General features: G+C 33.1%; 1 protein-coding gene and 1 long non-coding RNA gene across 3 annotated transcripts in view; both read left to right on the top strand.

Annotated features, from left to right (window-relative positions):
- The window catches only part of LOC135835800 (uncharacterized), a 467845-nt gene that overhangs the window by 134292 nt on the left and 305952 nt on the right, over positions 1-27601 (top strand). The gene's annotated exons all lie outside the window — the stretch shown is intronic.
- The window catches only part of qless (decaprenyl diphosphate synthase subunit 1 qless), a 67131-nt gene that overhangs the window by 20860 nt on the left and 18670 nt on the right, over positions 1-27601 (top strand). The window contains exons 2-4 of the mRNA XM_065350202.1: positions 3202-3408; positions 7164-7297; positions 15800-15941. Coding sequence (XP_065206274.1) covers positions 3202-3408; positions 7164-7297; positions 15800-15941 — 483 coding nt within the window. The remainder of the gene's footprint in view (positions 1-3201; positions 3409-7163; positions 7298-15799; positions 15942-27601) is intronic.

Genomic DNA, 27601 nt, shown 5'->3' with positions numbered 1-27601 from the left:
GTTTTGTAAACTGCGTATTCTTTTTACCATATCATTTTCAATGGATTTTTCAAGGTTTTTTGAAAAATTGGAATAGGTACACTATGTGAGTAGCTTTTTGAATGGATTTTGAATTTTTGGTATCATTTTTAGTTCTGTGATGACTTTGAAAATAAATTGGTCAGTAAAGAACAGTCGACATTTAATTTCTCAATTGAAAATTTGATTTTTTGCGATCTGATATCGAATTTTGGGCAAATTTATGATTTTTGATAGATTTGTGAAGTGTTCAGTCCAGATTCAAAATTCTTGCAGTAATCCATAATATGGACTGTGGATTTTTCTGAAATTCGTAGCTGAACGTAGGGAAAAATACTTATTCAAATACATACTAATAACACTTAATGAAATTGAAATACTGTATCAAGAAAAATGCTTAAAAATTGTAAAAACCGTTCAAAAAATCATCATAATATGGTTAACATTAAGTACATAAGATAAAAATTCTAATGATTGTAAAAATTGTCGAAATGTAAAAATGCTAAGTCAATTTTGTTATGTTCAAAATACATGTTTTAAAAACAATTTTTGATGGAATTTTGAGACATTTTTTCATTTCTAACTAAGTAGTTTTTTTGGTGAGTTTTCACTTTTTAAAATAATTTCTAACAATGTTGATCGTAAACGTACTTACTATACCAATTAATCAATGGTTTATTATCTACTTGTATTTAGTACTTTTGAGAACCACTATTCCCCTCATCATTTGAATTTTAAGTTAATGCTACCCCTTTCTCTTCTTCAAAATAAACGTAGGTAATACAAAAAAATTTTTTTTGTACGTTTGTATTTTTTTTTTGAAAAATTTTGTGTATTTTGAGCGTATTAATTCAATTTTATCCATTATCGGTTTTTCACTTTTTGAGCTGAGGGGAGAGGTGCATGAAAAAAATAATTTTCAAACTTCATTTCTGTTCTCACTCCTTTTTTTCGAACACCAACATTAGAAATGTTACTTCTCGGTGGTTTCTTCGATTTTTTTTTGATGCAACAACTTTTCAAGCTTTTTTTTTCTTTTAATTTTGTATGAAAATGACCTTCATTTATGATGAATTATTTAATGGCTTGTACCTACAAAAGTCAATTTTGGAACATTTTTCTACCTTTGCCATTTTTTTGAGAGTGTGATATTGGTTTTATGTGGTACAAACGATTGTACTTTAATTTTAGTGACTGCAGAGTACTAAAAATTGAAATGTTTTACGCACTTATCAAAAAATGTATAGAAGTGATAATCCCTACCACGAAGCACGTGTCGCTGTTCACACTCGGTGCAAATTATGTATTTTTTCTCAATTTAGCATTTTCGTTTTCCATTTGATAAATGGTATATTTCACTTTCGTGCCCCCTCCTCCCCACTTTCTTCAAGAAATAGCTCTCGTCTGCGAAAACATTTTACATACAATGAAAAAAAAATTCACCGAAAAAATTATTAGAATGCGTAAAAGTAAAATTTCTCAATTAATGAAATGCTAATAAGTCCTATAACACTTTTGTTCTCAAAAATCCAACGAGAAAATTTTAGCAACCATTATACGAGTTAGCCAACGAAGACGAGACACCCTCGTATTATTGTTGGCGTAATTAGGTACATATGTACGAGATAAAGTTACTCTACGAATTGGAATACCGAAAAGAGAAAGCAGCAAGCTAAATGGCGAGCTTAAATTGAAGAATATATTGGTGTATGCCCTCTGTACCTGCACTGGGATATCGGCAATTTAACATCTCCGACGACGACGTCGTTTATCAAGGACGTTGCATTACCGGTGAAATTATACGACTCGGTGGCCATCACGTAGAGTATGTGGTACCGCTGGAAGCAGCGCACCTGACACCCGAGTGTTGTTGCGGTTTCTTGTATACGAGTATCCAGCAGCCGGAGCGGAGCGTATGTGTATCGGAGATTATTGAAATTTTCACATATTATACAGACATCGTAGTCGTACTACCAATACACTCGCACGTTTACATAGAGGCGAACTGGACAAAATCCGTATCGGATCATTATCCATGTTCGTATATTGGAATGTGGAATACCTAGTATGTACTTCGAGTACCTACGTCGTCTGGGATACTATATAATTTCATTATTCACGCTGGAAGCGTTTAAAGAATCAATTGACGTTTGTCGTGATTATGTCGATGAGGTTTTTTTCCCATTTCTTTTTCGTGTAGCCTATCTGCTGTGTGTATAGGAAAATACTGGGCGGCGAGGGCAGACGATGTCCTAATAAAAAAATCCATATTTTTAGATCATATGATTCTCGAGACTCGAGTGTCTTGAACGCGTTACTATGAGAAAAAATTTAGCCGAATTCGTTCGGCTGTATATCTATGATGGGTATTGCTTGCTTCGTATACTTGAACTTTATGTATCTATATCTGTGTACGTACGTATAGAATAGGTACGGAATGACTTGGCATTATCTACTTGTCATCTTGGGTGCAGGTACTTCCTCTTAATGGTCGATTGATAGATATCCGAGATTATATTCTCTACTGTGTATGACTATGACTATACGATGACAGGTCGCGCAGACCTATTACAGAATAGATCGTATGTCTGCATCGTGTATACCTATGGTTCGATTTGAAGGTTGGCTACTTATCGATGACCAACTGGGTATTTAGAACAAGTTGCTGCTTAGCCTGACGTAGTGCGACATACCGACTTCTGAAGGGATTTACTCGAAGCGTACGTGTGTGCATTGGAATACACAGCATACGAGTAGAGAAATGTACCTACAGATGAGACGTAGCGTGGTGGATCTGTTGACTTGTAATGGGTGTTCGGATTGCGCCATTATCTAGATCGTTTCTAGGGCATTACTCGTATATATATGTAGTTTTAATTCTTTATACTCGGACTTCGAAAAAATATACATCCAAATACACACGTCGTCGCTGTCTTTTAAAAAACTTTTTTTTTTTGTAGAACCGTTATGCCTATTTGAATACGAGTATCTCGACTGCAGCAACCTGTTCGGTTAAAAATAGACTGGTTGCGAAATACACACGAATGTCGTGTCTCATCTTTGATTTACGAGGATGTCGATGCAGCGACACGCACTATAAATGTACCTAGTACCTACATTGATAATTATATGTTTATAAACGAATGCTAATTGTAGTTTTGTCGTGATTTGTGTGTGTTACAGAATCAATGTACATATTTAACTGCAGAATGCACAGCTACCGCTTGTCCCTCGTTATGTAGAAGAATTACGACGTCATCACATACAACAGATCAAACCTCTGGCTCGAGTATACGTCACTATTCTACCGAATTGCCTGATTACCAAACCGTCGATCCTTACACCTTATTAGAGGATGATTTAAAATATATATTCAGAGATATTAGACAAGTAAGTACTACCAATTGATTGACTTGAAAATTTCAAAGTTGAATTTTTTATGAGGAAATTGAATGGGAAGAGGTACAATAAAGATGTCTTCACCCCTAATTTCAAAATACAATTTTATCTCAGTTTCTCGACCTTTGAAAATATTACGAAGAAATTGTTGAAAAAAAGTGTGATCTAAAGAGGGAACTTGCTTAATCTGACACGAGCCAAATCGAATGAAACGAACATATAAAATCGATCAAATTTTCACTTCAGACTCCTTACCCCAAAATTTAAAATTTAATGTTTGAAATTAATTTTTTGATGTTTATTCAATTTGTGAAATATGAAAATTTTAAAATTCAAAAAAATTCGCTTATTGAACTGAAATGTTCAAAATTCCGCAAGTGGCTGTTTTTAAAGCTGAAATGCTCAAATCGAATTAATCGTTCATTTTAAACTCGCCAACACGTAAGAACCATTCGTCATCGTCCATTTTGTTGATTCGCGAAAGTTTGAAAAGGGCAAGTTGGAAATTCAAAATTAGTAATTGACATTTTAAGAGCTCAAAAAGAACTTTCATGATGAAAGCTCAACTTTTCTCATGAAATACTTGGACAAAAAGCTAAATTAAAAACTTTAAAAAATTCCGGTGAAAACTTCTTATTTCTGTTGAAAGTTTTCAAAATGGAATCTCAACATCCCTTGAGAAATAAAGGCTCCTTTTGATCGAGAATCGAAATAATTTTCAAACAAAGTGGTTTAAGTATTGATTATTAGTTTATTACTTATTTAAAGGCGATGCGTTTGAGTATTGATTCATTTTTTCGATCCCACTCTAACCCCCTCTCTCATTCTAGTCATTTTATTTGTGTCCTCGAACATGGTCAAAATACTGGAATATTAAAAATGGATCGACTTATGATGGATCGTTTTGTTAAGTTTTCGAAGAAGTTCGAATATTTCCTTTTTTTGAAGGGGGGGGGGGAGGGTATGATTCTTCAGTGCTCTTGATCATTTATTGACCCATTGATCTTCCCGTAGTGCCCTAATTTTGAAAACATAGTTTGAAAAATTGTTGAAAATTAAGTCGAGGTCGTCAAGTTTGAATACGTATTGATTTTTTGGATTTAACATGTCCCTTTCACATGTCGCTTACAAAAAAAAAAAAAAAAAAAAAATATGGTGACAGAACCAGGAAAGACACCAATTAGTCGATTCCAAAAAGTGAATAGAGTTCTACTGTTTCTTGTAGCGTATTTCTTATGATCAAGTAATTTTCTGTAAGAATTTTCAAGGCCATGCCTTTAAGGGTTCAAACTGTTTAAAAATTCAATCATTGCATTGATCCAATCAAAACTCACATTCCCACCAAAACCGAAGGCTCGACAGGTATTTTTATAGAGGTTTTCTCCATTTCAATAATAATTTCTCATCTTTTTTACAGTTTCTTTTTTCTAATTAAATATGTACCTAGATGATAATTTTGTATAGATACAATAATTGTGAGATATATTCTCAAAAATCTTGATGTTTTTCAATTTTCATTTTTTCTGGATGTTCATTTTGATTTTCCAACTTCATTCTTGCATTCATGCAATTGCCTAAATTCCTTAAACAGCTGAAAAAAGAGGGGAAAAAAGAAGGAAAAACTGAACTACTACTAATTTGATTGATTAGAATAGATGATAAATGACTGATTGAATCCAAGAATCCAAAAACCAACATTTACAGAGTTGACTGTTGAATTGCCCCCCTCCCCCAGTGCCAAGATAGGCCCCTATTCATGTTCATGCAATAAGCCCGCGTTTGAATTTTGACAAATATTTTTTGGACACCTTATGATGATTTGATTTTTTAAAATGATTTATTTGAAAATTCAATCTCCTCAAGTTTTGTAATTTTTTTTTGATACTTTCCAATTTTTTTATTTTCATCCCCCCCCCCAATTCTATACTCTACGCCATTGTGGAAATAATTTCAAATAATTTTGCTCAGAATCAAATTTTTACATGTCAAGAATTTTCTTTTTTAAAAAACGTTGGAAAACGTACTTATCCACTTTTTTGATGCTTGAAATTTTCAATTTTTTAAATGCTTACGTCTTATTTCCCTTCGATAAAAAAATTTAAAAAATCGAGAATTTGGTTTTTGGAAATTTTATGTATGTTACTTTCATTGGTACCTAAGTAAATGAACTGAAAGGCTTTGAAAGTACCTTAGAAACGAGTCGTGTATTTTGCAATCAGAAAGTGAAAATACAGCTTTTGAAAGTGGATTTTTTTTTCAAATTTTACCCTTAAATTGAGAAAATTTGCAATTTATTCAGTTTTATATACAGCGATTAAGAACACGATTTACAAGTTTAATGTCACTATGCGAATTTTTCTCCGTTAGAAATTCTTTGCTAATTAAGAAATTATTTAAATTTCAACCATCTCGAAATAAACGATCATGATTACACGCTACTTACGCAATAAGAGATCAAGGCTGCTGCTCATCTAGGTATACATATAAATCTCATTCAAGTACCACTTTAAAATGACCCATGTAACTTTTACATCCAGCAAGTACTTATATTCCAGATGGTAAATTACAATACGCTATTATTATTATGCATTTTCTATATGTACAAATGTAATCAGTCCATTGCGGGAAATTTTCTCCATTTAGAAGACACGACGGCGGGGTTTTCCTACGCACTACAAGATGATGGCACGTTATGTGCGTTTAGACATGTTCTAGCCGAAATGTGATTTGAAATTTATTTACGACTTATCATGCACGCCGCCGACTCGATTATTATTCTATAATCATTCGAATATTACTTCATTTTTTTTTATAGGGTCAAGGTTAACGTGCATGCGCTCTCAATAGCAACCACCTGATTCTTCGATATTTATGGGAATTATGGCGGATGTTCAGATATTTCTCCCTGTTTCTTGTAGTATTTTTTTTCTTGCTGGAGGGGTAGTGATTATTTATGTGAAAAATTGTCAATTTTTAATGGGGAGGAGGTGGGTATGGGGAAGTGAACATATTCCAGAAATATTATTTGATTTTTTTACATGTTTTTTTTTTTTTTTTTAATTTCTCATTTGTAGTGCTCGTAGAGGTATTAAAATGTTGAATACTCCTAGTTTAAGTTTTGAATTTTTGTTTTTTGAATCTTGTTTGACACTCCATTGAAAAAAAAATTGAAATTTTGATCAAAGTTTGAGCTAATTACTCTCAAAGTACAAAAATTAACAAAAAATTTGATGCAAGCATTCGAGTATGTGGATCCACTCGAATACATCAAGTTACCTACCCATTCACAATGCCAAAAATCAGAGAATACAAATCGTGTCGAATTAATTACGTATTTGGCGTAATCATTAATAAAATTAAAATAAAATGTATCCTCGTACGGGTATATTATTAAAATTCTAAAATAAAAGTATATTATTATCAATAAATTACGGCATCAATTTATTATCACGCGGCTCCGCCGTAGGCAAGAACGATTTTTTTTTGGAAGAGATTTCGTTTATTTGAATTACTGAATAGATTAAAATTTATATTTATTTTGACACAAGTATTAATGAGTATCGCAGGTATAATCTTGTTCATGACGTATTCTGCCTATGCGGGCTGATTTGTCGTCAATGAAGAATTTTACAAGATTTTTTCTGGTCTGATTTCAATCTATTTTTTTCTTTTTACCTGCTTCATTGAAAGATCTTATAGAGAACCGAATACATAAATTAAAATAATTAATGTATTTTTTTCCACAGGAATTAAGATATAATACAAATCAAGATGAACTGCATACGATAGCTACGTATTACTTCGATGGCCAGGGAAAAGCAGTCAGACCTATGGTGGCTATTCTAATGGCTCGTGCCATCAATTACCATTTAAACAAAGAGTAAGTGTAAAATATAATCAAAATAAATATTAAACTTATTATTAGTGAATTCCTCTCCAAGAAAAAAAATACCCATGTATTTCAAAAATGGCGATGGAAAAGTTTCAAGGATTCGTTCAAAATCTCCGGGTTCTAAAGCTCAAAAATCCATACGATTATGGAATTTAATTTCGTCGAATTCAGTGATTTACGAGCATCAGCTTCAAATATTTACACCACACGGTGACTTTGTAATTTGCATAAGATTAATAATATATCTCGACGACAGATTCAAAATGTCGTCGAATATGATATTAATTGATTCTAACCGTTAATTTTCTACTCGGTTGCTTTGTATTTGTGGATAAAATTAAAGCCCAATAGTTTATTGATTAGGAATGAAGAATTTGCCAATTTTTATTGGCCTTAATCCAGCATCGTGAAATTTTTTTCCTACTTTGATCACTCATTTGTATTCTTCTTTGTTCAACCCTACAATTCTTGTCTTGCCTGGTTCTTTTTTTTATTTTGGTTGGTACCTAGTACCTATTTGAGAATTTACATGTTTCGTAATAGGTTTTTTTTTCTTCTTGTATGCCAATACTTTTGGAATGTGTTTTGATTATGCGATTAGTGCTGTAGAACTTGCTAGTTCCTTTGACTGCGAGATGCGTTGTGCAAGCCCACATTCGATTCTTGCGACTGCGATTTATCGTGTCGACCAATCTGAACATATGTAAATCGAGCACTTTAAATGCTTCAGGAAGTTTGAATAAGAGCTTTAAGAATGACACCTGCTAAGCTCGCTGATTGGTATCTCGCATGTAAATGGGCAGTATACAGGGTGTCCTGTTGAATGCCTTTCGTACTTGATTCAGTTGATATGAAAAACGAAGTATAAGATCAGATGTCTTTTTGACTGTTGATTTCTGATCAAAATCAGTTCTGATGAAATATCTCTGATTTTGTCTGTTTAATGGTTAAAATTGAAGGATCATTAAAATTTTTCAATCCGAACGAGGGAAAATCATTGAATCAATCAGTCCTCTTCATTTTTGTCCAAATAATTTCTGCGAAAAATGAATACATCTGATAAGGTCAGATCAGATCCGGACATTTCCTGAATCCAATGATCAAAGTTTTGATTTGCAGATTAGATCTACTTACACCGGATCAGACCCAATTGGGGTGATTTGATGGAATCCCACTAATCAGCCTTGTCTGATTTGATCAGGTCCGGACATTTCCTGAATTTTGATCTGACTGGATCGAATCAGATTGAGTTTTGATCGGATTAGATCTATATAACGACCAGATTCAATCATCCCCCCCCCCCCCCGGAATCTTGTTGTGATCACTGATCACTGAATAAATTAGTGGATGTAATGCTGTGATTTGATAAATGATTTCTTACTGATTCAAAAAGTTGATTTAATTGATTCATTTATGACTTGAGTTTAGGTCCTAAAAATCCATTGATTAGATAGACTGATGAAGTAAATTGAATGATTGAAAAATTGATGAATTTTTGTTGTCAAAACGGTGAAGTTATGAAAAAAATCGTTGATTTAGGGATGAAAATACCAGATTGATTTTAAAATTTCTTACTTATTTGGAAATGAAAGTTTCGTGATTTTTCAATGACTCGATTTTGAATATTTCATCAGTGAAATCGCCAAAATCTCTTGATTCATCAGCAATTCACTTGATAAGATCTCCAGGAGAAAATGATCGAATCTGATTAGGTCTGAACAGATCTAAATTAAATCAAAACTCTGATCTAATTAAAGCTCGTCAGATCCAATTGGATCCGGGGAATGTTCGGACCTGATCTGATCTGATCTGATCAATGAGGTCTGAAAATATCTATTCAGATGCAATCAAATCTCTCCTGTTTCCAGCTGCTCAAGTTTTCCTGATGTACCAAGACCAAGGTACTCGTATATAGGTAGTAAGGTACCAAATTTGCTTAAAAAAATCAAAAAATTAACTCTTTTGATCCACTTAGGTTTTGTCTCAATTTTAGATTCCGGAATTGAAGATAGTTTTTTCCAAAGTATGAAAGTTACTTTTAACATACATTACCGTAGACATTTCAAAAATTTGTCAAAAATCAAAGGATCAGCAGAATTGGGGAATGAGAATGTTTAAGGTTTTGTTTCAATTAAAGATTTCTAAATTGTAGTATTGCGTTGCTAAAAATTGAAATTAGTGGTCCTTCAAATTCTCAAGTACCTACTCAGCACCCTCTTGATGAGAAATTTCCTGTTCCTTGTACCTTTCCGATCGTGTGACGGACGTCTAAAGGGACACCTTGTATAGATACAGGTAGTAGGAAGTGAAAAAGGCGAAAAATGAAACGAGATGTTCACGCGATAACGTCATAATTACAACGTGTAGGTAGTTGAAATTTTTAATTCATCTCGTAAACTTGACCGTGATTAAGAATACGCGCTAATTAAGATTAATTACAATGGTAACTATTTTCACGTCATTATGTTTCGATGATTTGATATTACAAGTTGAATGTGCAGCAGCCAAGCCGGTTAGATGGCGGTGGCTGGGCGATGACGAATTAAAAAATATATCTGGTCGAGATCGCGCCTTCTCTTTTAGCCGCCGATAATACCGCAGAGACGTGATCCATTGATGGGAACTGATTGGAAAATTGAAAAAAAAAACTCGGTGAAAGATACGCATATATACGTAGCGTTGCACTGCACGTGTTTGGTATAGATATGTGTGCTACGAGGAGAGGTGCATTCTATGCAACCTGTTGACCTTCGTGACGGAGATAGTTAAATATCGGCAATTTAATGAAGCTGGGTTAGGCTTAACAAGTATTTTCTGTTTTTGGAGTTCATAAATAATTTTGGTCCGAAGCCGAAACCGGACCACTCCCTTTGCGTGAATTTAACCAGATATCAATAATAAATAGCCTATTATAGGCTCGTCGGTTTTTTTCCGAAAAGTGCAACGAACTATGCGGTATCTGGTGGGTATAGAGAAATAGATGCATATACTTTGTATACCATACGAAACACGACCTGATGAAATATTTACCCTTCGGAAGCGGTCCTCTAATGGCGAATAGTAAATAAAGAGAAATCGCCCAAAGAAATTCCAAACATCGTTTTTACATTTTGACTGCATAGTGCATGGCTGCCGAAATTGACCCTATACACTCTTCTCAAGTATTACTCGAGACTCGAGAGAATATTTATGTATTGTCGTGTGTATCTGATCCTTCTACTACGTACAGTGTGTGCTGATGATGAAGGTACGAGTAGTACCTAAAGCGTCACCGAGATCGTTGGTAATGTGCCACCTCAACCCCAACGTGTCACGACGATTAACCATTTAGAAGGCCGTGCTGCTCATCTATACAGATAATTATTACTGCCAGAAACGTGAGAATATAACCGGTTATGTAATTTACTTTCGAACGTTTTAATTTTCAGAAGAACCTATATTTGAAGCTTGGAAAGCAACCGTTGATCTTTATTATAATCATATACTTGAATTTTTTTTCACCGTTGCATTTATCAATAATACAGCCTTCCATGAAGCCCGAAGAGATTCGACTTTAGAAAAATCGCATTCGCCGAAAATAACCTAAAATAAGAGCCGTCTTATGTAAAACGATTCGTTTATTAACTGGATCACATGTATACTCTCGCGTAAGGCGATTAGAGTAATGGGCGTATCGTATATCGAAACCATAGTCATTATCTGCAAAACGTCCAATCAATTAGTTCTACAACTACGAGGTGTAATTTTCTCCCCCAATACTTCCGGTTTTGCTTTTCCAACCTTCAATTAACGCGATCGCATCGATCGCTCGGTCCATTGGTATTTTTATGGCAGCATTTCTCCGTGTAGTAAAATTCTTGGATTTAAGCCAAAAACGTGCCGGCAATTTTCAATGCTGCCTGGTCGCATATGCAAGCGAATTTCAGATACTCAGCCTTAAAACAACAACACCTGTGAAGCTCGAAAAACGTGTAAAATTTTGGTAATTTTTTTTCACCTTTACTTAGAATCGTATCTATTCTAGGGACCGGTTGATTAGTGATTTGTTGAGTCGTGAGAAGAATTATAATTGGAGTGTGTAGCGTGGCTTGGCTTTTTTTTAGATCCACGATGTGGTATCTTGAAATCGCACTTCGTGTGAATAATCGTGTATGTTGGGTGGTTCAATGGCATACTGTAATTATCGATCGTGGTCGTAAAATTTTAATACTTTTTATTATAAGTATTTTCTTTTCGATTTTCCATTCGAGTGGCGAGAGCAGATAGGTAATTATTAGAAGAGATAAATTGAAACGTGATGGTTTCAAATTTTTATGGAAAATTTTGATTAAATCATAAACTCGAATGTAATAATGGTTTTCATCAGCTATCGACGTCTTGATCAAATCTCATTAGATCTTGAGTCTCGGTGAGATTCTTATAATTTCCCCATTATTTCTTAATTTCGTTTAATGTTTCCAAAAAAGCCTCAGCAAGTGTGTAGGTATTTGTTGATAATTTTTCTGCGAAATGAAATGTTCAATCATCAGCAAGAAAATAGGAGATCCAATGGCATAATTATGCAAATGTAAATAGATAAGAGCGTTAGAGAGAGGGGAGATAGTTCTGAGCTATGCAAATAAAATTCCAATATTTTCTAATGATCTAGTTTGTAAATCGGGGGGGGGGGGGGTCAATTTTTTGTAATTTTCGGTATGAACCCCGAGTAACCCCCCCCCCCAAAAAAAAAAACAAATATGACAACAAGTTGGCCATTTTTTGGATCGAATAAAACACCATCGTCAAATTTCAGATTCTGTGAGTCATTTTAAAATTTTTGGCGAATTAAAAAAAATTATAGGTACCTAATTTAACTCAATTTTTATAGAATAATCAAAATTTGGTAAAATCAAGATAAAAAAGTGCTGATATTTCATTCAGATCGTATTTTTGATCTTCAAAGCCGATTGACTATGGTTCCAAGCCATTTGAGCGTCTAGCAAATTTTTGGATTTTCCTCCAATGTAAGAGTGCTGGATTTAATTTTGGCCTTTTTTTGAAAATTTTTTCCTAAAACCGGAAAATCTCAAAATCTGCGGAAGGTTCCAAGAAGGTTCAAAAATTACCATCGATCGATCACATTTTGGTCATATTTTGTACAATTAGAATTTTTAAAAATGTGTCACAAATCGAAAAATTAAATTTAACACGTAAAATTTGGCTTTTCGAGCTCGATTGTTAGAGTAGAGAAATCCTCATCACTTGGTTCAGATGACAAGGAAACGATTTAACGATTTTTAAAAAAATTTTAGTGGCCCAATGGCCAATCTTATAGAGAAACATGAAATTTTTAGAAAAAATGAAAATGTTGCCGGAGTCCCTGGAATTGCTTAAAATGATGATATTCTAGTTTTTGGTAGTGAGATTAAAGCTGATGGGAGGGGGGGGGGTGGTTATTTTTGAATTTATCATTTGAAAATATTTTGTTGAAATGTTGAAAAAATTACATATTTAAGTAGATTATTTATACAATACATGTATTGTGAATATGATTTGATGACTTTTTACTGAAATATCAGACTTTGAAAGAGCAAATAACCGAAAATATAATGAGGACGTTTTGTTCAAATGACGCAGAAATAATAAAAGGAGTCACAAAAATGCCAATTTTGAAAAATCAGCACCTTAAAAACTTGATCTGTTTGAGAGGATTTTCCTCTAAGGAAGGAGGTATTTGTGCACTTGTTGCGTGTTGTTCAAAAATGATCTATGTTGGGCTTCCTTCTATAATTCCATTCATATTCAAGTATTTGATGAGTTTTGGGCGAGGATTGAAATTTGAAAATTTTATTTTTTCCACTCCAGATAATTGAAAAAACCGCTTAGAAATTTTTCAAATTCCTTCACCTTCGTTTACGACGCAAATGATCAAATCTCATCATCGTATTAGGAGTTGAATGAACTAATCATTAGGTACTTGTGATGAAAAAAATCCTTTAAAAAAATACTCACTACTCGAGTACCTATCAAAATCCTAATGAATGGTTAAGTAATTAAGTAGGCTGAAACCACGACACTAAGAATTGCCAAACTTTCTTTCTTCGGATTTCAATGTAATCTTCTTCGAGTTACGAATTCGACGTAACCTTTGGTCTTTTTTTTGTTAACATTTAATTTATACTTTTGTCTTAATCTGTAGAACTATTAATTTATATGCTATTAGGTCAAAATAATTCGAAACCATTTGGTACTTAAGGTGTCGATGGCGATGAAAAAAAAAAGATTTACGAATCGAACCCGGGGGCGTTTTCGTGCAAAACTAGGTATGCAATTATTTTGTATAGAAAGTTATTATACCGTCTGTCCAGCTAGACTATTCGGTGACCTGTTGCCAATTTATGTAATCTCGATGAATCATGCGACGAGAATGGTGAATTTTTCATCCATTCAAGAAAATGTTTCAATCGGATTGAATTTTTTGAAAAATGTGTAAGTAGGTAGCTGACTAGTGACTATTGACGGTGAGCTATAGGTACCTAATTAAACCTTCGAGAACTTGTTGTCGCTGAGATAATGAACTAGATCAATGGCACGCCGAGCTACTCTACTATGTGGTAGGTAAGGTGCTGGGTACCTATAGAAAGGTACGCTAGACTGTCTAAAGGTAAATTCTTGACATTGAGAAACGTTATAAATGGTGTTATCGCTTTAAAGCAAATTTTTTAGCTGTACTGTCTAATTGCGTACAAATGATCTAGCGACCAGTTCGCCTGATGTTGCGTAATTTTGGATGTTATTCTATTGGTTAAAATGGGGTTAGTGTGGGGAGAAGGTATGAGTTTTGAATATGATGTTCGGAGCCTTCGGGATTATATGGTAGTTTATACCCGTTAATATGGACATTTATAAAATACAAGTATGGGTGATGTTTTTAGCGGTGACCGGCCTTGACACACTCGCAACGAGTTCTCATTTCTCACGTGGTTACGCGATTATCTTCTAAAAGGTGCTCGTATTATGGTTTTAGATTTAGACGTGTTGTGTTTGTCTCTCTTTCTCTTTCTATTCTTCTACTCTCATCTCATATTGTACTGATTACTTTCATTGATTAACGTGGTGATTGAACCCTTTCGTAATGATCATCCGATCTCCGTGGTACCGACTCGTATTAAGATCCTATAAAGATGTCTTCCATTGGCGATTATTTTTTTGCCTCCATTGTTGTGTGGTCGATGTATTTTTAAATTTTAATCGTTACCTTTTCTATTTAAGTATACGAGTAATTTGTACCTATTTTTTCTATGTATATAACTCCCTTGTTTGGTCCATGAGTTTTATTAATTGATGGTAAATTATTTCCAAGTATTTATGGAGTCGTTTCCTCTCACTTCTCTTTTTCATTCGTGTAAATACGTATAAAAATGTACTTGCAATACAACGGTATATATCTAAAGTCGTATCATCATAATACATTTTTCATGTTTGTTTCATTTATTACCAAGTATGATGAATTATTCGTGTACCTACCAAAGGTCTACCATAAAATCACTGCGGTTTGTGCCCACATCGTTCGCACGATCATAATTCATACGAAATCATTCAACTTGTATGTACCTTCGTTGGACGTATCCATTTTACCTAGAAGTCGTTTCTCGTCAATTGACTTCCTTTGTGACAATGAAATCTGACGTCATTTAGGCATATTGATATTCTAAGACAATGGTATCGGCCTATTCGATGATTTTTTTCCCCGGTGCATTTTATTCAAAGAACGTACCGTCTAGATTTATTCTAGTCTACGAATTGGCGACAATTTTACCGATACTAGGAACTTGAGATGTTGGAAATTTTTCTGACGAGATGTCGATGGGAACGTTTTCTGTATTTGAGTATCGATGTTTGAACAGATTATAGCGTCATTGGAAACTACATATTATTGTATTTAAATTCGTCAAAGGGTAAAATATTTTTTTGCCATCTAGAAATTCGCCAAAAATTTGAATAAATCTTAGTAAATTTTGAATGGTATTTTCTTTTGAAAAAAGGGTTCACCTCTTTGTATAACAACTCGAGCTCGAGCTTCGTGATAACGCTAAAACCTTGGAAAAAATGACTCATTCCTCAATCCTTCTGGAAATGGTCATTGAAAAATCAAACAAAGAGGTTCGTGATCTTACGCAAATTTGTTATTATAAAATTCAATGAACTACTTGTCTCGAAGATGGTAATTTTCGTGACTCACGTTTAAAATTTTCAAAAAGTCAACAATTTTTACCTTTCGTTTAGTTGGTAAACACTTGAATTTGATGGAAAAAAATAATAAGAAAATTTGTGAAATTGTAAGAGAAAATTAAGAGGAGATTGACTGATCCTTGAAATAAACTTTTTTGAATATCCAGTGTTTACTCTGGAATAAAATTAAGAAGACTTATATTATCTATTCAATTTTTTTTCTGTTTTGTGCAGAATATAATTTTTTAATTATTTTGTGTTCGTTTTGCTTTCTTGCAGTAGTCTTTCAGAAGCACAAAGACAGGTTGCTATGGTTTCTGAAATGATACATTCAGCTTCGCTTATACACGATGACGTCATCGATCAGTCAGAATTACGCCGGGGTAAACCAAGTGTCAATGTCTTATTTAATCATAAAAAGGTAAGTTTGCATTTTTAATTTATTAAAAATAGTTCGCTAAAATTATTTTATATGTACCATGTACTTGAGCTTCAGCATTAAAAGTGTAATTAAGTTATAATTATTACACGAATAAGTATGATCCCAATTATTTTATATTTTCTTCACCCGATAAAATTGTTGGCAAGTTGAAAAATTGCAATGTTTTGTGTAAAAAAATAGGCTAATACCTGCTGTGTGTTGATCAATTAGTAGTCGAAAAAATCGTGTTTTAGTGCCCAAAAAAAGAGCTCTTAAAATTACCTCGTACGTTTAAAAATCATAAGAAAATTGAAAATTTTTACAAAATGTTGAATGAATTTGCAAAAAAAAATAAATCCGAAGGTAATGTGATAGGAACGTAACAAAAACACTACAGTAACACAACAGAAAATTTCATGTTCTACAATAATAATTTTTTTCACTTTTTAGACTCGTAATTTTCCACAAAAATCGGTTTTTTATGACGAAAATTTTTTGAAATTTTATAAAATTCTCAACACAAACAAACAAACAAACAAAGTTGAATTTTTAAAAAAATGTTTCGAAAACAAAGCTTCCTAAAAAACATTGAATCATTATGTTCTATAATAATTTTGATTCCTTTTTATTTTTTCGTAGGAACTTCCGTTTTCCCCAAAAACCAATTTTTTGGAGTGAACATTTTTAAAGAAATTTCATCATAATTTTCTCAACTATTGATGAAGGTTGAACTTATCAGATTCTGCTCAAAATATTTCAAAGTCACAGTCAGCTTTTTAGAAAAATTTGAAGCATATTATTCATCTACTGGTGAAAAATTGAACGCCTTTATTATTTTGTTCCTTTTCATTTTTTTCACACGACCTTTAATTTTTCTCAAAAATTAGATTTTTGCAATAAAAAAGTTTTAAAAAATTTCAAAATTTTGATGAAAGTCGAATTTTTAAATTTGTACTTCCAAGTATAGCCTCCTACAAAAAATTGAACAAAATTTTACTGATGGAAAATTTCATGTTCCAAGATTTTTTCCTTTTTCACATGTCTCATATGACTCTTGATTTTCCCCAAAAATCAAACTTTTGCGGTGAAAAGGTCTCAAAAAATTTCAAAATTTCCATCACAATCGATGAAAGTTGAATTTTTAAACTTTTGATTAAGTATAATACTTACTTCAAAAACACAGCCTCTAAGAAAAAATCGAATCTGAATTTCACTAGTGAAGAATTTTAAGCTCAAAAATTTCGTTTTCCTACATCCCTTTTAGAACATCCCCTTCCCCCTCCTTAAAAAATAATGGTCAGCGGATTTTGACCAAATTCAGCAGAAACCTTCATCTTGAGTTGAAAATTACTCAGAAAAAATTATAGCTCCGGAGTTGCCCCTGGAGAGGATAAATATGCTTTCAAAGAGAAGAATTTCCTTTACATTTCGGTAACGTTATGGAATGTCAATGATGATAACACGATAGGAATTTTTTCTGCCACTTGCAGTTTTAAGACGTACCTCTGTATTACAAATGGAAATTGTCAATTTTCCCTTACTGAAGCTTGGGGGTTATTTTCCTCCCCACTGTTTGAACCCTCCCCAACAATTTTTGAAATTTTTTCGCTTACTACCTTATTGGAAAATTTTCTTTCAGTGTGCATTGCGTTCTGAACGTCACAACTGTAGCATATCGAAACATAACCGCGAATACACACGATGATTTGTACGTTATCTTTGATTATGTGTCAAAATGTCACATTGTTCTCGGCAATGCATAAAATTGATGATTTATACATCGCATTATTACGTAATAGGTCGAAATAACTTTCGGTCAAATTCCCGCAGCTCTTACACCATACGTATACCCACAACGGCGAGTAAATTTTAAAATTTTAACCGACGTTTGCCATAATTCGTCATAAAATTTTACGATGAGCTTTACTTCGGTATTAATTTTTGGTTTGTTTATTTAATATTGATGGCTATATTTTTATTTTTTATTTTATTTTTTTTTTGGTAAAACTACGCCTAATTTTGTACAAGGTGTATGGTATGTGGTTTCAACACCGAATATGACATGTGGAAATTATGTAACGCGTGCATTCGTTCCGGGCTGCCGCGCTGCGCCGCGACGGTCTTTGGTCTGTACGAATTTGATTATTCCGCGTTATTAAAAATTGAACGCCAATGTCGCCTCGGTACCTGGAGTCGCACTATGGACTGATCGCGAGTGTAAACACAATAAAAAGAAAAAAAAATGAAGTAAAAAAAAAAAATAGAAAAAAAATTCAGACGTAGACGGAATTTAAATGTAGAAAAATCTAAATCACGTCTCAGTTCGCGTATATACATATTACATATGTACGTTTTATATACGTACGTATGTAATTTCTCTCTATTCGATAGATTAGAACCGGTACTAGATTACTAACATAGTAAGCGCGTAGAAAGTTTTAAAGGCGTAGTATTCCGGGTTGCCTTAAGCAAGTTCCGCATATACACGTATATACTTAATACTTAACCGTTTAAATATTCGTTTAATGATTTACCCATTAGACATTTTGAACACGTTTTTATTAAACGATGTACAATACAAAGGCGCGTTTTGGCTTTGAAATTACCCACCTTGATATTCAAATCGACCAATGACGCGGATTACAGGCTTCAAAAAAGAATGATCTACGATTTAGATATAGACCTATGCGTCTATACGTCTGTGATATTTACCTGTCGTCGAAAATAGCCACAAATCAAAAGGAGTAAAATATACCAATGCTACTGTGTACTATATTAACGTGTGCCCACTGCCCTCTGCCCACTGCCCACTGCCCACTGTCCAGTATAGTATAAGTACTACATACATATGTAATGTAAGTACGAGTATACTATTTTATAGCCAAGTAATGTGATTGTCATAACATATTACACCGAAGGAAAAAAAACACGTTGTGCGATAATAGGCGGCTCGTGCTGGAGTTGAAACGCCGGTTAAACCGCTGGCAACCGTATTTAATAGGTTTGTAATGTGAACGGTAATATATCCGAAACGGACTGCGGTCCTATTCCACCAATAGGTTCCTGATGTCCACTTTCTATTGTCGTATAGATACACAAGGTGTGTTGGAATTTAGTCTTCAAGAAAGTAACTTTTTTCCTAGTGGTATAATCATTTGTCGTCGCATATGTCTGTGTTATGATGATGGCTGATCGAAGAGTCAATGATCGTGTCGTCTTCATGGTGATGGTTATGTATCGAAGCAGATTCCATATTGATGTCTGTATCGAAATGGACAAAATGCCAAGTTATTTTGGCCGTTTTTCAGTCAACTTTGGTCCTGGCATGGAACATGAGCATAAAAATTGAGAGTTTATTTCGAATGATTTGTGTGTAGCGGTTCTCATATCAGATTAAAATCTGTTGAAAAATTTTCTAGGCAAAAATCGTTTTAAAATTCATAAAATTCTAGAGATCACCCTGAAAATCATACAACTCATTTTCTTGCCTTGTTCGCGCCCAAAATAAGGTATCATAAATCAAAATGTTCCCAAAATGCAAACAAAATTATTTGTCTGTCTCCCAAAATCGTTTGGTATCCATTTTTTAATGCCTTTGACACGATCGTTTAAAAATCTATTCCGAATCATAATGAAGCTCAAATCAAAAAAATCCCTGACGATCTGTTTATTTGAACGATTACAGCCCACCATCTTTTGAAAAATGTTCCTCCCTTGTTAGTAAATGGGTCATTCCATGCCAAATCGGCGGATTTTTGCACGAGGGGTCTTCGATTTTTTTCAAAATCAGATCATTTGTAGAGGTCATCAAACGATGACGAATGGCGCAAACGGGACATTTTTTCGATTTTTTTTGACGGAGCTGTGGCGCTTCAAAGTTCTCCAAAATGGCCGAAAATGGAAAATTTCAGTTGCAAATTGCTCCGGTTGTACGTGGTATAGAATTTTGAACTTTTTTTCAAATTGTAGTACTTTGAGAGGGTAATCGACGAGTGATGTCAAAATCAGTGTTGCCACTTTTAAAAACCTAAAAAAAATCGATTTTAAAACTTATAATTTAAATATAACCATGATGTCCGCCAGTAAAAATTCTGAAAAAATTCTCAGTTTTAGTCCTTTTTATGTAGAATAACATATCAAAAAATTAGAGGGGCCTTTTTTTTCATTTTCGAGAAAAAAAAATTACAAGTTTTACAATTGCTGCAAAAGTACCATCAGAAACCTAAAAAATGAAAATTTTTGCATTTTTGAAATATTTTACCAATGTGTAGACGATAATGTGAAAAAATCCCTCTCCCCCCATTTGTCAACGAATTGACATTTTTCGTGCTATAAATTTTTATTTCAAGAGTGAAATATATGCATTTTTCGTCAATTTGTCGACAAATTGAGGGGAGGGGGATTTTTTTCACATTATCGTCCACACATTGGTAAAATATTTCAAAAATGCAAAAATTTTCATTTTTTAGGTTTCTGATGGTACTTTTGCAGCAATTGTAAAACTTGTAATTTTTTTTTCTCGAAAATGAAAAAAAAGGCCCCTCCAATTTTTTGATATGTTATTCTACATAAAAAGGACTAAAACTGAGAATTTTTTCAGAATTTTTACTGGCGGACATCGTGGTTATATTTAAATTATAAGTTTTAAAATCGATTTTTTTGGGTTTTTAAAAGTGGCAACACTGATTTTGACATCACTCGTCGATTACCCTCTCAAAGTACTACAATTTGAAAAAAAGTTCAAAATTCTATACCACGTACAACCGGAGCAATTTGCAACTGAAATTTTCCATTTTCGGCCATTTTGGAGAACTTTGAAGCGCCACAGCTCCGTCAAAAAAAATCAAAAAAATGTCCGGTTTGCGTCATTCGTCATCGTTTGATGACCTCTACAAACGATCTGATTTTGAAAAAAATCGAAGACCCCTCGTGCAAAAATCCGCCGATTTGGCATGGAATGACCCAATTTTACTTACTAATAGGTCAAAAATCGTTTATGATTTAGCTTTTGGGCAGGGTTAGCAAACGAAGAGAGTTATAGGTCAGATCTACTCTTTTCAAAAAAGGATCGAACTTCGAGTAAATGACTCTTTTCAAGAAGTTGGATTTTTTTTCACCGCAGAGTCAACTCAAATTAAAAAAAAAAAATGCCCAATTCCTAATTTTGGGCTAATAATTCGTAAAAAAAAAGTCGAGAAAATGGTCCCCAAATTACATTTTTCTGAAATTAAAAGTTATGAGTAGGTGTAGTTAGGTAGGTAAGATATTTGTTTGGTAAAGGATGAACCTAAACTAAGGAGTCCAATAATATTGGAACAGAAAAAAACTCTCTCCTTATTTTTCAAGCTTTTTTTTTTGAAAAGTACTTTGCAATAAAAAAAGCTTGAAAAATAAGGAGAGAGTTTTTCTTTTCCAATGTATTTGTATTTGTTTGGGTTATTTCATCATAGTATTATTTTTGCTAGCAAAATTGATTGATTTTGTGAATGAGGGGGGGGGGGGGTAAGTTACAAACTGCAAAATTGTGCAGAACACGTACTTACAACAGTCTTGGAAAAATTTAAAGTAGGTATTGGTCACTTTGTAAGAACCGATATCCTTTGTCTAATAGTTCCATGTGCTCAACCTACTTCTCCTGATTTTGTCCTGTTTTTTTTTTCAAAATTACTAAAAAGTTCTGTTTTTTCAATTTTTTTTCTTCAAAAATCAAGTTTTTTATTCGCCTATTCTCTCCTTTCAAAATTTGAATTCCTTTCATTTTTTCTTGGGTGATTTGAAAATAGGAAAATTTCGTATGAAAAATTCCAACTCCCCCTCTCACTGAAATACGATGTAGTTGAAAAATTCATTTTTCGAATTGGATAACCGTAGATTGTTTGATTTTGAAAAAAACCTCACTGGAATTTTTGGGACTGAAAATCCGAGGAAATGTTCGTAAAAATAAAATGGTGTATAAAAAGCACTACTCAGCGAAAGATGTTTCCTCTCTTTGCCCTCTGGTGTTTTCTCAGTGATGTATTTTTTGAGGAAAGTTGTACACCAAATTTAAGGAGGAGAACGTTCGTGATTTTAAAAAATATCACCTGCTTTCAATCCAGAAAATAATGTAGGTGGTCAAATCAAAATACAGAAGTTCAAATTTGAAAATAACTCCTCCTCCTTCACCTTCCATAGCACTTTGATGCTGCTAGCTATGGCATCTGTGATGATACCTACTTTTTTCAAAAATTTCTGAACTTGGGGCTCAATTGATAATTTTTTGGTGTTACAAAAAAATTGCAATTAGATGGATCAAACAATTTTTTTTTGAGTTTTTCAAGAAGAACTTTTTTGGATTTTTTTCTTTAAAAAAGAAAAACATTTTTTATGGTGTTTTTAGCTGGGCATTGAAAATGCTGAAATTTTTAAAACCTGTTCGCTCTTTACCTATTCACGAGTCATCTGATGAAAATGCATCGTATGAGGAAGGAGGAAAAAATCATTATTTATGTTTTTTCAAAATTCTCAATTTTTTATTCGACTTCACGATATTGCTGGGTGGTAATCACATATGCATTTTCCATCTTGAAAATACGCAATCAAAACTAAATCAACTTGGCTGATCGTGGTTGCCCTTCAAATTCTCAGCAAGAAAGAAACAATCAAAAATTAAAAATTCTCTATCAAAATAAATACGTAATAATACGTAAAAACAACACGCGGATGAATTATTGCAGGTGACAATGGCGAACAAATATTAAATATTTTGATAAATTATCAATTGTTTTGAAAATCTTGCCAAAAATCGTAAAGATGACGAGATTAAATTCAACTTCCTTACTAAAAAATTATCACATAGTAAGAGACGCGACCCTGAAGTGAATACAATGATGATCGCATTTAAAGTATCATCTTATTCTATCTAGGTATGTGTAATTCTCTTTTTTCCTATTTTAGATACGCTGATTCATTTAATGAGGTGCAATGATCGAATGATTATGGAGTATGTAATGTGAATGTAAGGAAGTGAATGAGCGTAGGTCATTTGAAAATTTTCATCAAGGTAGAGGATTATGTGTCATCGTATTTATTGCATAAGGATATCGTGGATCAAAGAACTTTATTACAGAAGAGTCGCATTTTTATGTATATTGTTTCAATTTCTTCAATTTTTTTCTCGAGTGTTCATTTCTGCAGAGTTTGAACTTTAATTTGAACATTTTTCGTGTTCATTTTTTATGAGCTTTTTAGAGAAGATCGAACCCAGTTTTGAAAATTCCTAAAACCTGAGTTGACCTCAATTTTTGACCTTGTTGAGGAGGAGGGGGTCTAAACGATGCCTTTATTATTTTTTTCTGTTCTAACCCAACTCATTTGTAAACCCCTTTACACCTCTTCAATAAATTACTTTTTATTACGAAGCTTCTACAAAGACATAATCATTAAAAAAAACATACGTATGTAATACATACCTATAGGTAAACAAAACAAAGTAGTCGATGAATCGACAAAATATTTTGGATCGATCTTCGGGCCAAGTGAAATTTATGACCAAAACAGAATAAAATACATTTCTGGCAAGATATCAATGGCCCAGGCACTCGATACAACATACAATAAGTCAAAGTCAGCCTGTTAATGTTTAGAAAGTAAGTTTAAATAGGTATCATTATACGATGAGAATTCGAATAAGTATATACTTATAGCTAAGTAAAGTAAAGGCTGTGGTGAAATGATACATGCCAGAAATATTTTAAATAATTATAATAATAATCATTAAGAGGTAAAGTAATTCAAACCTAGCCTCTCTTAAAAGCAGTATATAAATCAAGCTAACCAAGGTAACTTAAAACGTTTTAACAAATATGATAATAATTTAGTGATTAAAAGATTCTTACTGGCCAGAGAGTTATTTTTGGAGATAATTACGCGATATTATCTCAACATTTGAGGCGTGTTGCATGCAATAAATTTCGACTGCAGTAATATTGTATGTATTTGCCTACAACTAGAAACTGCTTATTGGGGATTTTTTTTTTCTAAAAATGCTCGATGATTAAATCATCTTCTTATTAGCCGCGTACCTACGTGTATTCTTGTTTCGTATAAATTATTATGTAGAGGTATTTCTGGTCTAAAATTCCGACACTGCTTCCGAATATATCGTATGGCGTATGGTACGGTCAATAAAAACAAAACCTCTGGCGTGGTGACTTTTTCCTGTTGCATACTGTGTTGTGGTTGTAATTTAAATGAAATGGACCAGAAAGCCGACGTCGATGTATACGAAATAACCCATATTAAAAACCTGTTAAGCCACATGGTAAATTTTTTTTTTTGATAAAATTAAATTATCCGGTCGAGTACGAAGGTAAAATGGTAATTAATAAGCGCGTAATCGGAAGAAGCGAAGTTCGTCTGAAATTCAAAACAAACCAATAGCAATGCAAACGATGGCGTTGTGTCGAGTGGATGGATAATTTTTACGTTGTTTCATAATGAAAAATGCTTGGCACGTACCTATTAGCGAATTTACGTAATACCCGATAGTTCCACACTATGACATAATATTGCTCATAGATTTTCAATTAGGAAACTGGTTTAAAAAACCTATACCGGATATTTCCAATATGTTAGTTTTAACAATAATTTTCAAGAGGGGTGAAGAGCTGCAAAGGTGGATATGGTCGTAGAACAAGTGTTCATATTGCATAAGGTGTCTTTTCGATTGAACTTGCTGTGGCCGGATGAAAGCTGTAATGATGACAATGGCTCGAAGAATGTGCCATGTGCCTGCGGTAATTGCTTTAGGCTATACTTTGTTGGTGTAATTTTTTGGTGAGATGGGATAGGATAGTCCTCTTGCGATAATGTGCTGATGGATTTTTCTTTTTTTGTGCTGACCCCTTCTGTATTGCCCTCCCTATGGATCAGTTTGTTGGAATTAAAATACTGATGTTTGATTTTGAGGAGGAAACGTCGGGAGAGGAGGGACGAAGAACGAGGGAGGATCAGAATTCAAAAATGAATTTTTATTCTGTTTTTTTAAATTTTACTTGTAGTTATTTAATATGTACTCTAGTATAATTGGTCAACTAAAGATCCTGAAAAATTTAAGGGGTAAGTAGAGGGGGAGTATGAACAGCATAGCTAGGTAAAAATTGATGGATTGGCATTTTGCTGGGATTTTGCAACTTATTAATAAGTAGAAGTTAGTCCTTATTGTTTCTTGTGATAAAATTTTTATTTCGATTTTTTTGCGAATTTCTGAAAATCAGTGGGCCAAAAAGTGAAAAAAATCGGAATTTCAACAAATTGACTCAGAAAGCAGAAATTTGGTGGAATATCAATCGTGTTTATACATGTCAAAGTCAATTTGGACGGTTTTTATGACATTTTTTAAAATTCCAGAATTTCCAAAAAATGGCTGGAGACTCCAGAACGGTTGGAAACCATGTTCAATCGACTCAGAATGTTAAAATTATGGTATAATGTAAATTTTAGCTTTCTAACTTCATTGGACAAAATTTTGTGGAAATTTCAATTTTCAAAAATTTACTGGAGGCTCCAGATTTGCTCGAAACGGTTCGAAGTCGTTTCCAATCGATTCGGAGGTTCAAAAGTAGGGTACATTCCAAATTTCAACTTTCTAGGTCGATTCTGTAAAATTTTAAATTTTTTGCATTTTTGATCCAACAATTTTTAAAAATTCATCAAAAGTCAAAAAATGCTTTTTAGCACCCGAATTTCAAGCGGTGATGTTTTTTAGTGTGCGTAGCACACTATTGGTTTCGCTTTGAGAAATTGAAATTTCAATTACAATGAATGTTCTCTTAAGCTATCCCCAACCGTTTTTTGTACCTATTGGACACCATTTGAGAATCATTAAGGCGGAGGGAATAGATTAATTTTCATTCAATTCGGACGGGTAATTGCTGAGTAATTGCAATTTTAGTTCATTATTTTAATGCATTAAATCCTAAAAAAGGGAAAAGGGGACTTGTAGAACACCTGCCGCTTATTGTACCCTGCTATACCCCCAGTCTATTCCATCACCAGCTGTGTTTCATTGTACCCTGTTACACCCCCGGTCTGTTAGTTGTAAATTCCAAGTGGGAGTGGTTTGGTGGGGCGTTTACCCAACAAATATATTCTTTTAATGCCCAAACTCACCATGTGAACTCGTAGTCGAATGGTTAGGGCATGTAGGTAGGAATAGGAAATTTAGGGACCCAGGTTCGAATCCCCGTGAGGTAAGTAGGTAGGTGACAGAAAGTAGGGAAATTGGATAGGTAAATGCTTTGGAGTTACCTATGTAGTAGGTACATGATAATGGGGTAAAAATAATGCTGATTATGATATATTTGCTAACTAAAAATTCATTTCATTAATTTTTTGTCTACCTATAGCCATACGTATAGTAAGAATTACCTTGACATGAATAATTTTTAACTTTTTACTAATAATTTAAAAATTACTTCAAAATGAGTAATTAAACTAATTTTTGTACAATTGAAACATGTAATTTTTATTATCATGATTTAGTAAAAATTATTAAAACAAAATGATTTTTACTATTGGTACCTATAGCAAAATTTATTAAAATGATAATTTTTACTATACGATTACAGTAAAAATTATTGAATGGGATCTGGTACTTAATTGTGCTAAATACTAGTATTTAGTTAAATTTTTTTGTAAAAATTACCCATATTTTTTTGTGTAATTTAGAGGCAATGCAAATTCTTAACATATTTTATAAGATTTAATTCTTAATTTAGAATAAAAAGCAAGTTCTGAAAATTGGTTTGAAAATTTATAAATTTGAAGACAATAGAAATTCTAAAAAAAATAATATGAAAATTTGTATTTAGAGACGCTGAGAATTCCAAAAATTGATTAAAAGTTCTGTAAGTTGCAGATAATGTGAACTTGAAAATTATATGAAATAAGTATTGTAATATTTATGAAGAAGATGAGAATTCTGAAAAATTGGAGGCAATGTGAATTCAAAAAATTGAGTAAACGTTTTACAATTTGTGGACAATATGAAATTGAAAATTGAATTTGAAATTTTTTAATTTAAAGACAATAAGAATTCTGAAAAATTATTCAAAATTTGACTATTTAGAGGCAATGTGAACTCTAAAAATTGATTGCAAATTTCCTAACTCAGCAGTAATGCAAAATTCTGAAAATTTATTGAAAACTTTATGAAATTGTAGCGATTCGATGGGGAATTCGGGAAATTGATTTGAAATTTTGTAAATTTTAAAACAATGCAAACTATGAAAAACAACTAGAAATTTCTTAATTTAGAAGCAATACAAGCTTATAATTTATTCTGAAATACCTATTGTAATTTGGAAAATATGAAAACACTGAAAAACAATTATTATTTTGAAGCAGTGAGAGTTTCAAAAATTCTCGTCACTGTGACATGGTTGATTCACTTATGCACTACCTAGATGTAATAACAGTTATAGCTGTAGAAAAGGCAGCTAGCTACGCACACTTTGCAGCTAAGCTTTGCTTAGCTGTCTAGTTTGCATACTCACTCGATTTAGCTTTGTTCAGTTCAGAAATTTTTCTTTCAGTTGAAATATTTCCCTCATAAGGGTCATAATGTGGAACTCTTGGAATATTTTTTTTAGAGTTCTTCTGAGCGAAATAAGCATTTT

This window comes from Planococcus citri, chromosome 2 (assembly GCF_950023065.1).
Source record: "Planococcus citri chromosome 2, ihPlaCitr1.1, whole genome shotgun sequence".
NCBI lineage: Eukaryota > Metazoa > Arthropoda > Insecta > Hemiptera > Pseudococcidae > Planococcus > Planococcus citri.
The sequence above is the reverse complement of the archived record's forward strand: the minus strand, read 5'-3'. Positions and strand labels throughout refer to the sequence as shown.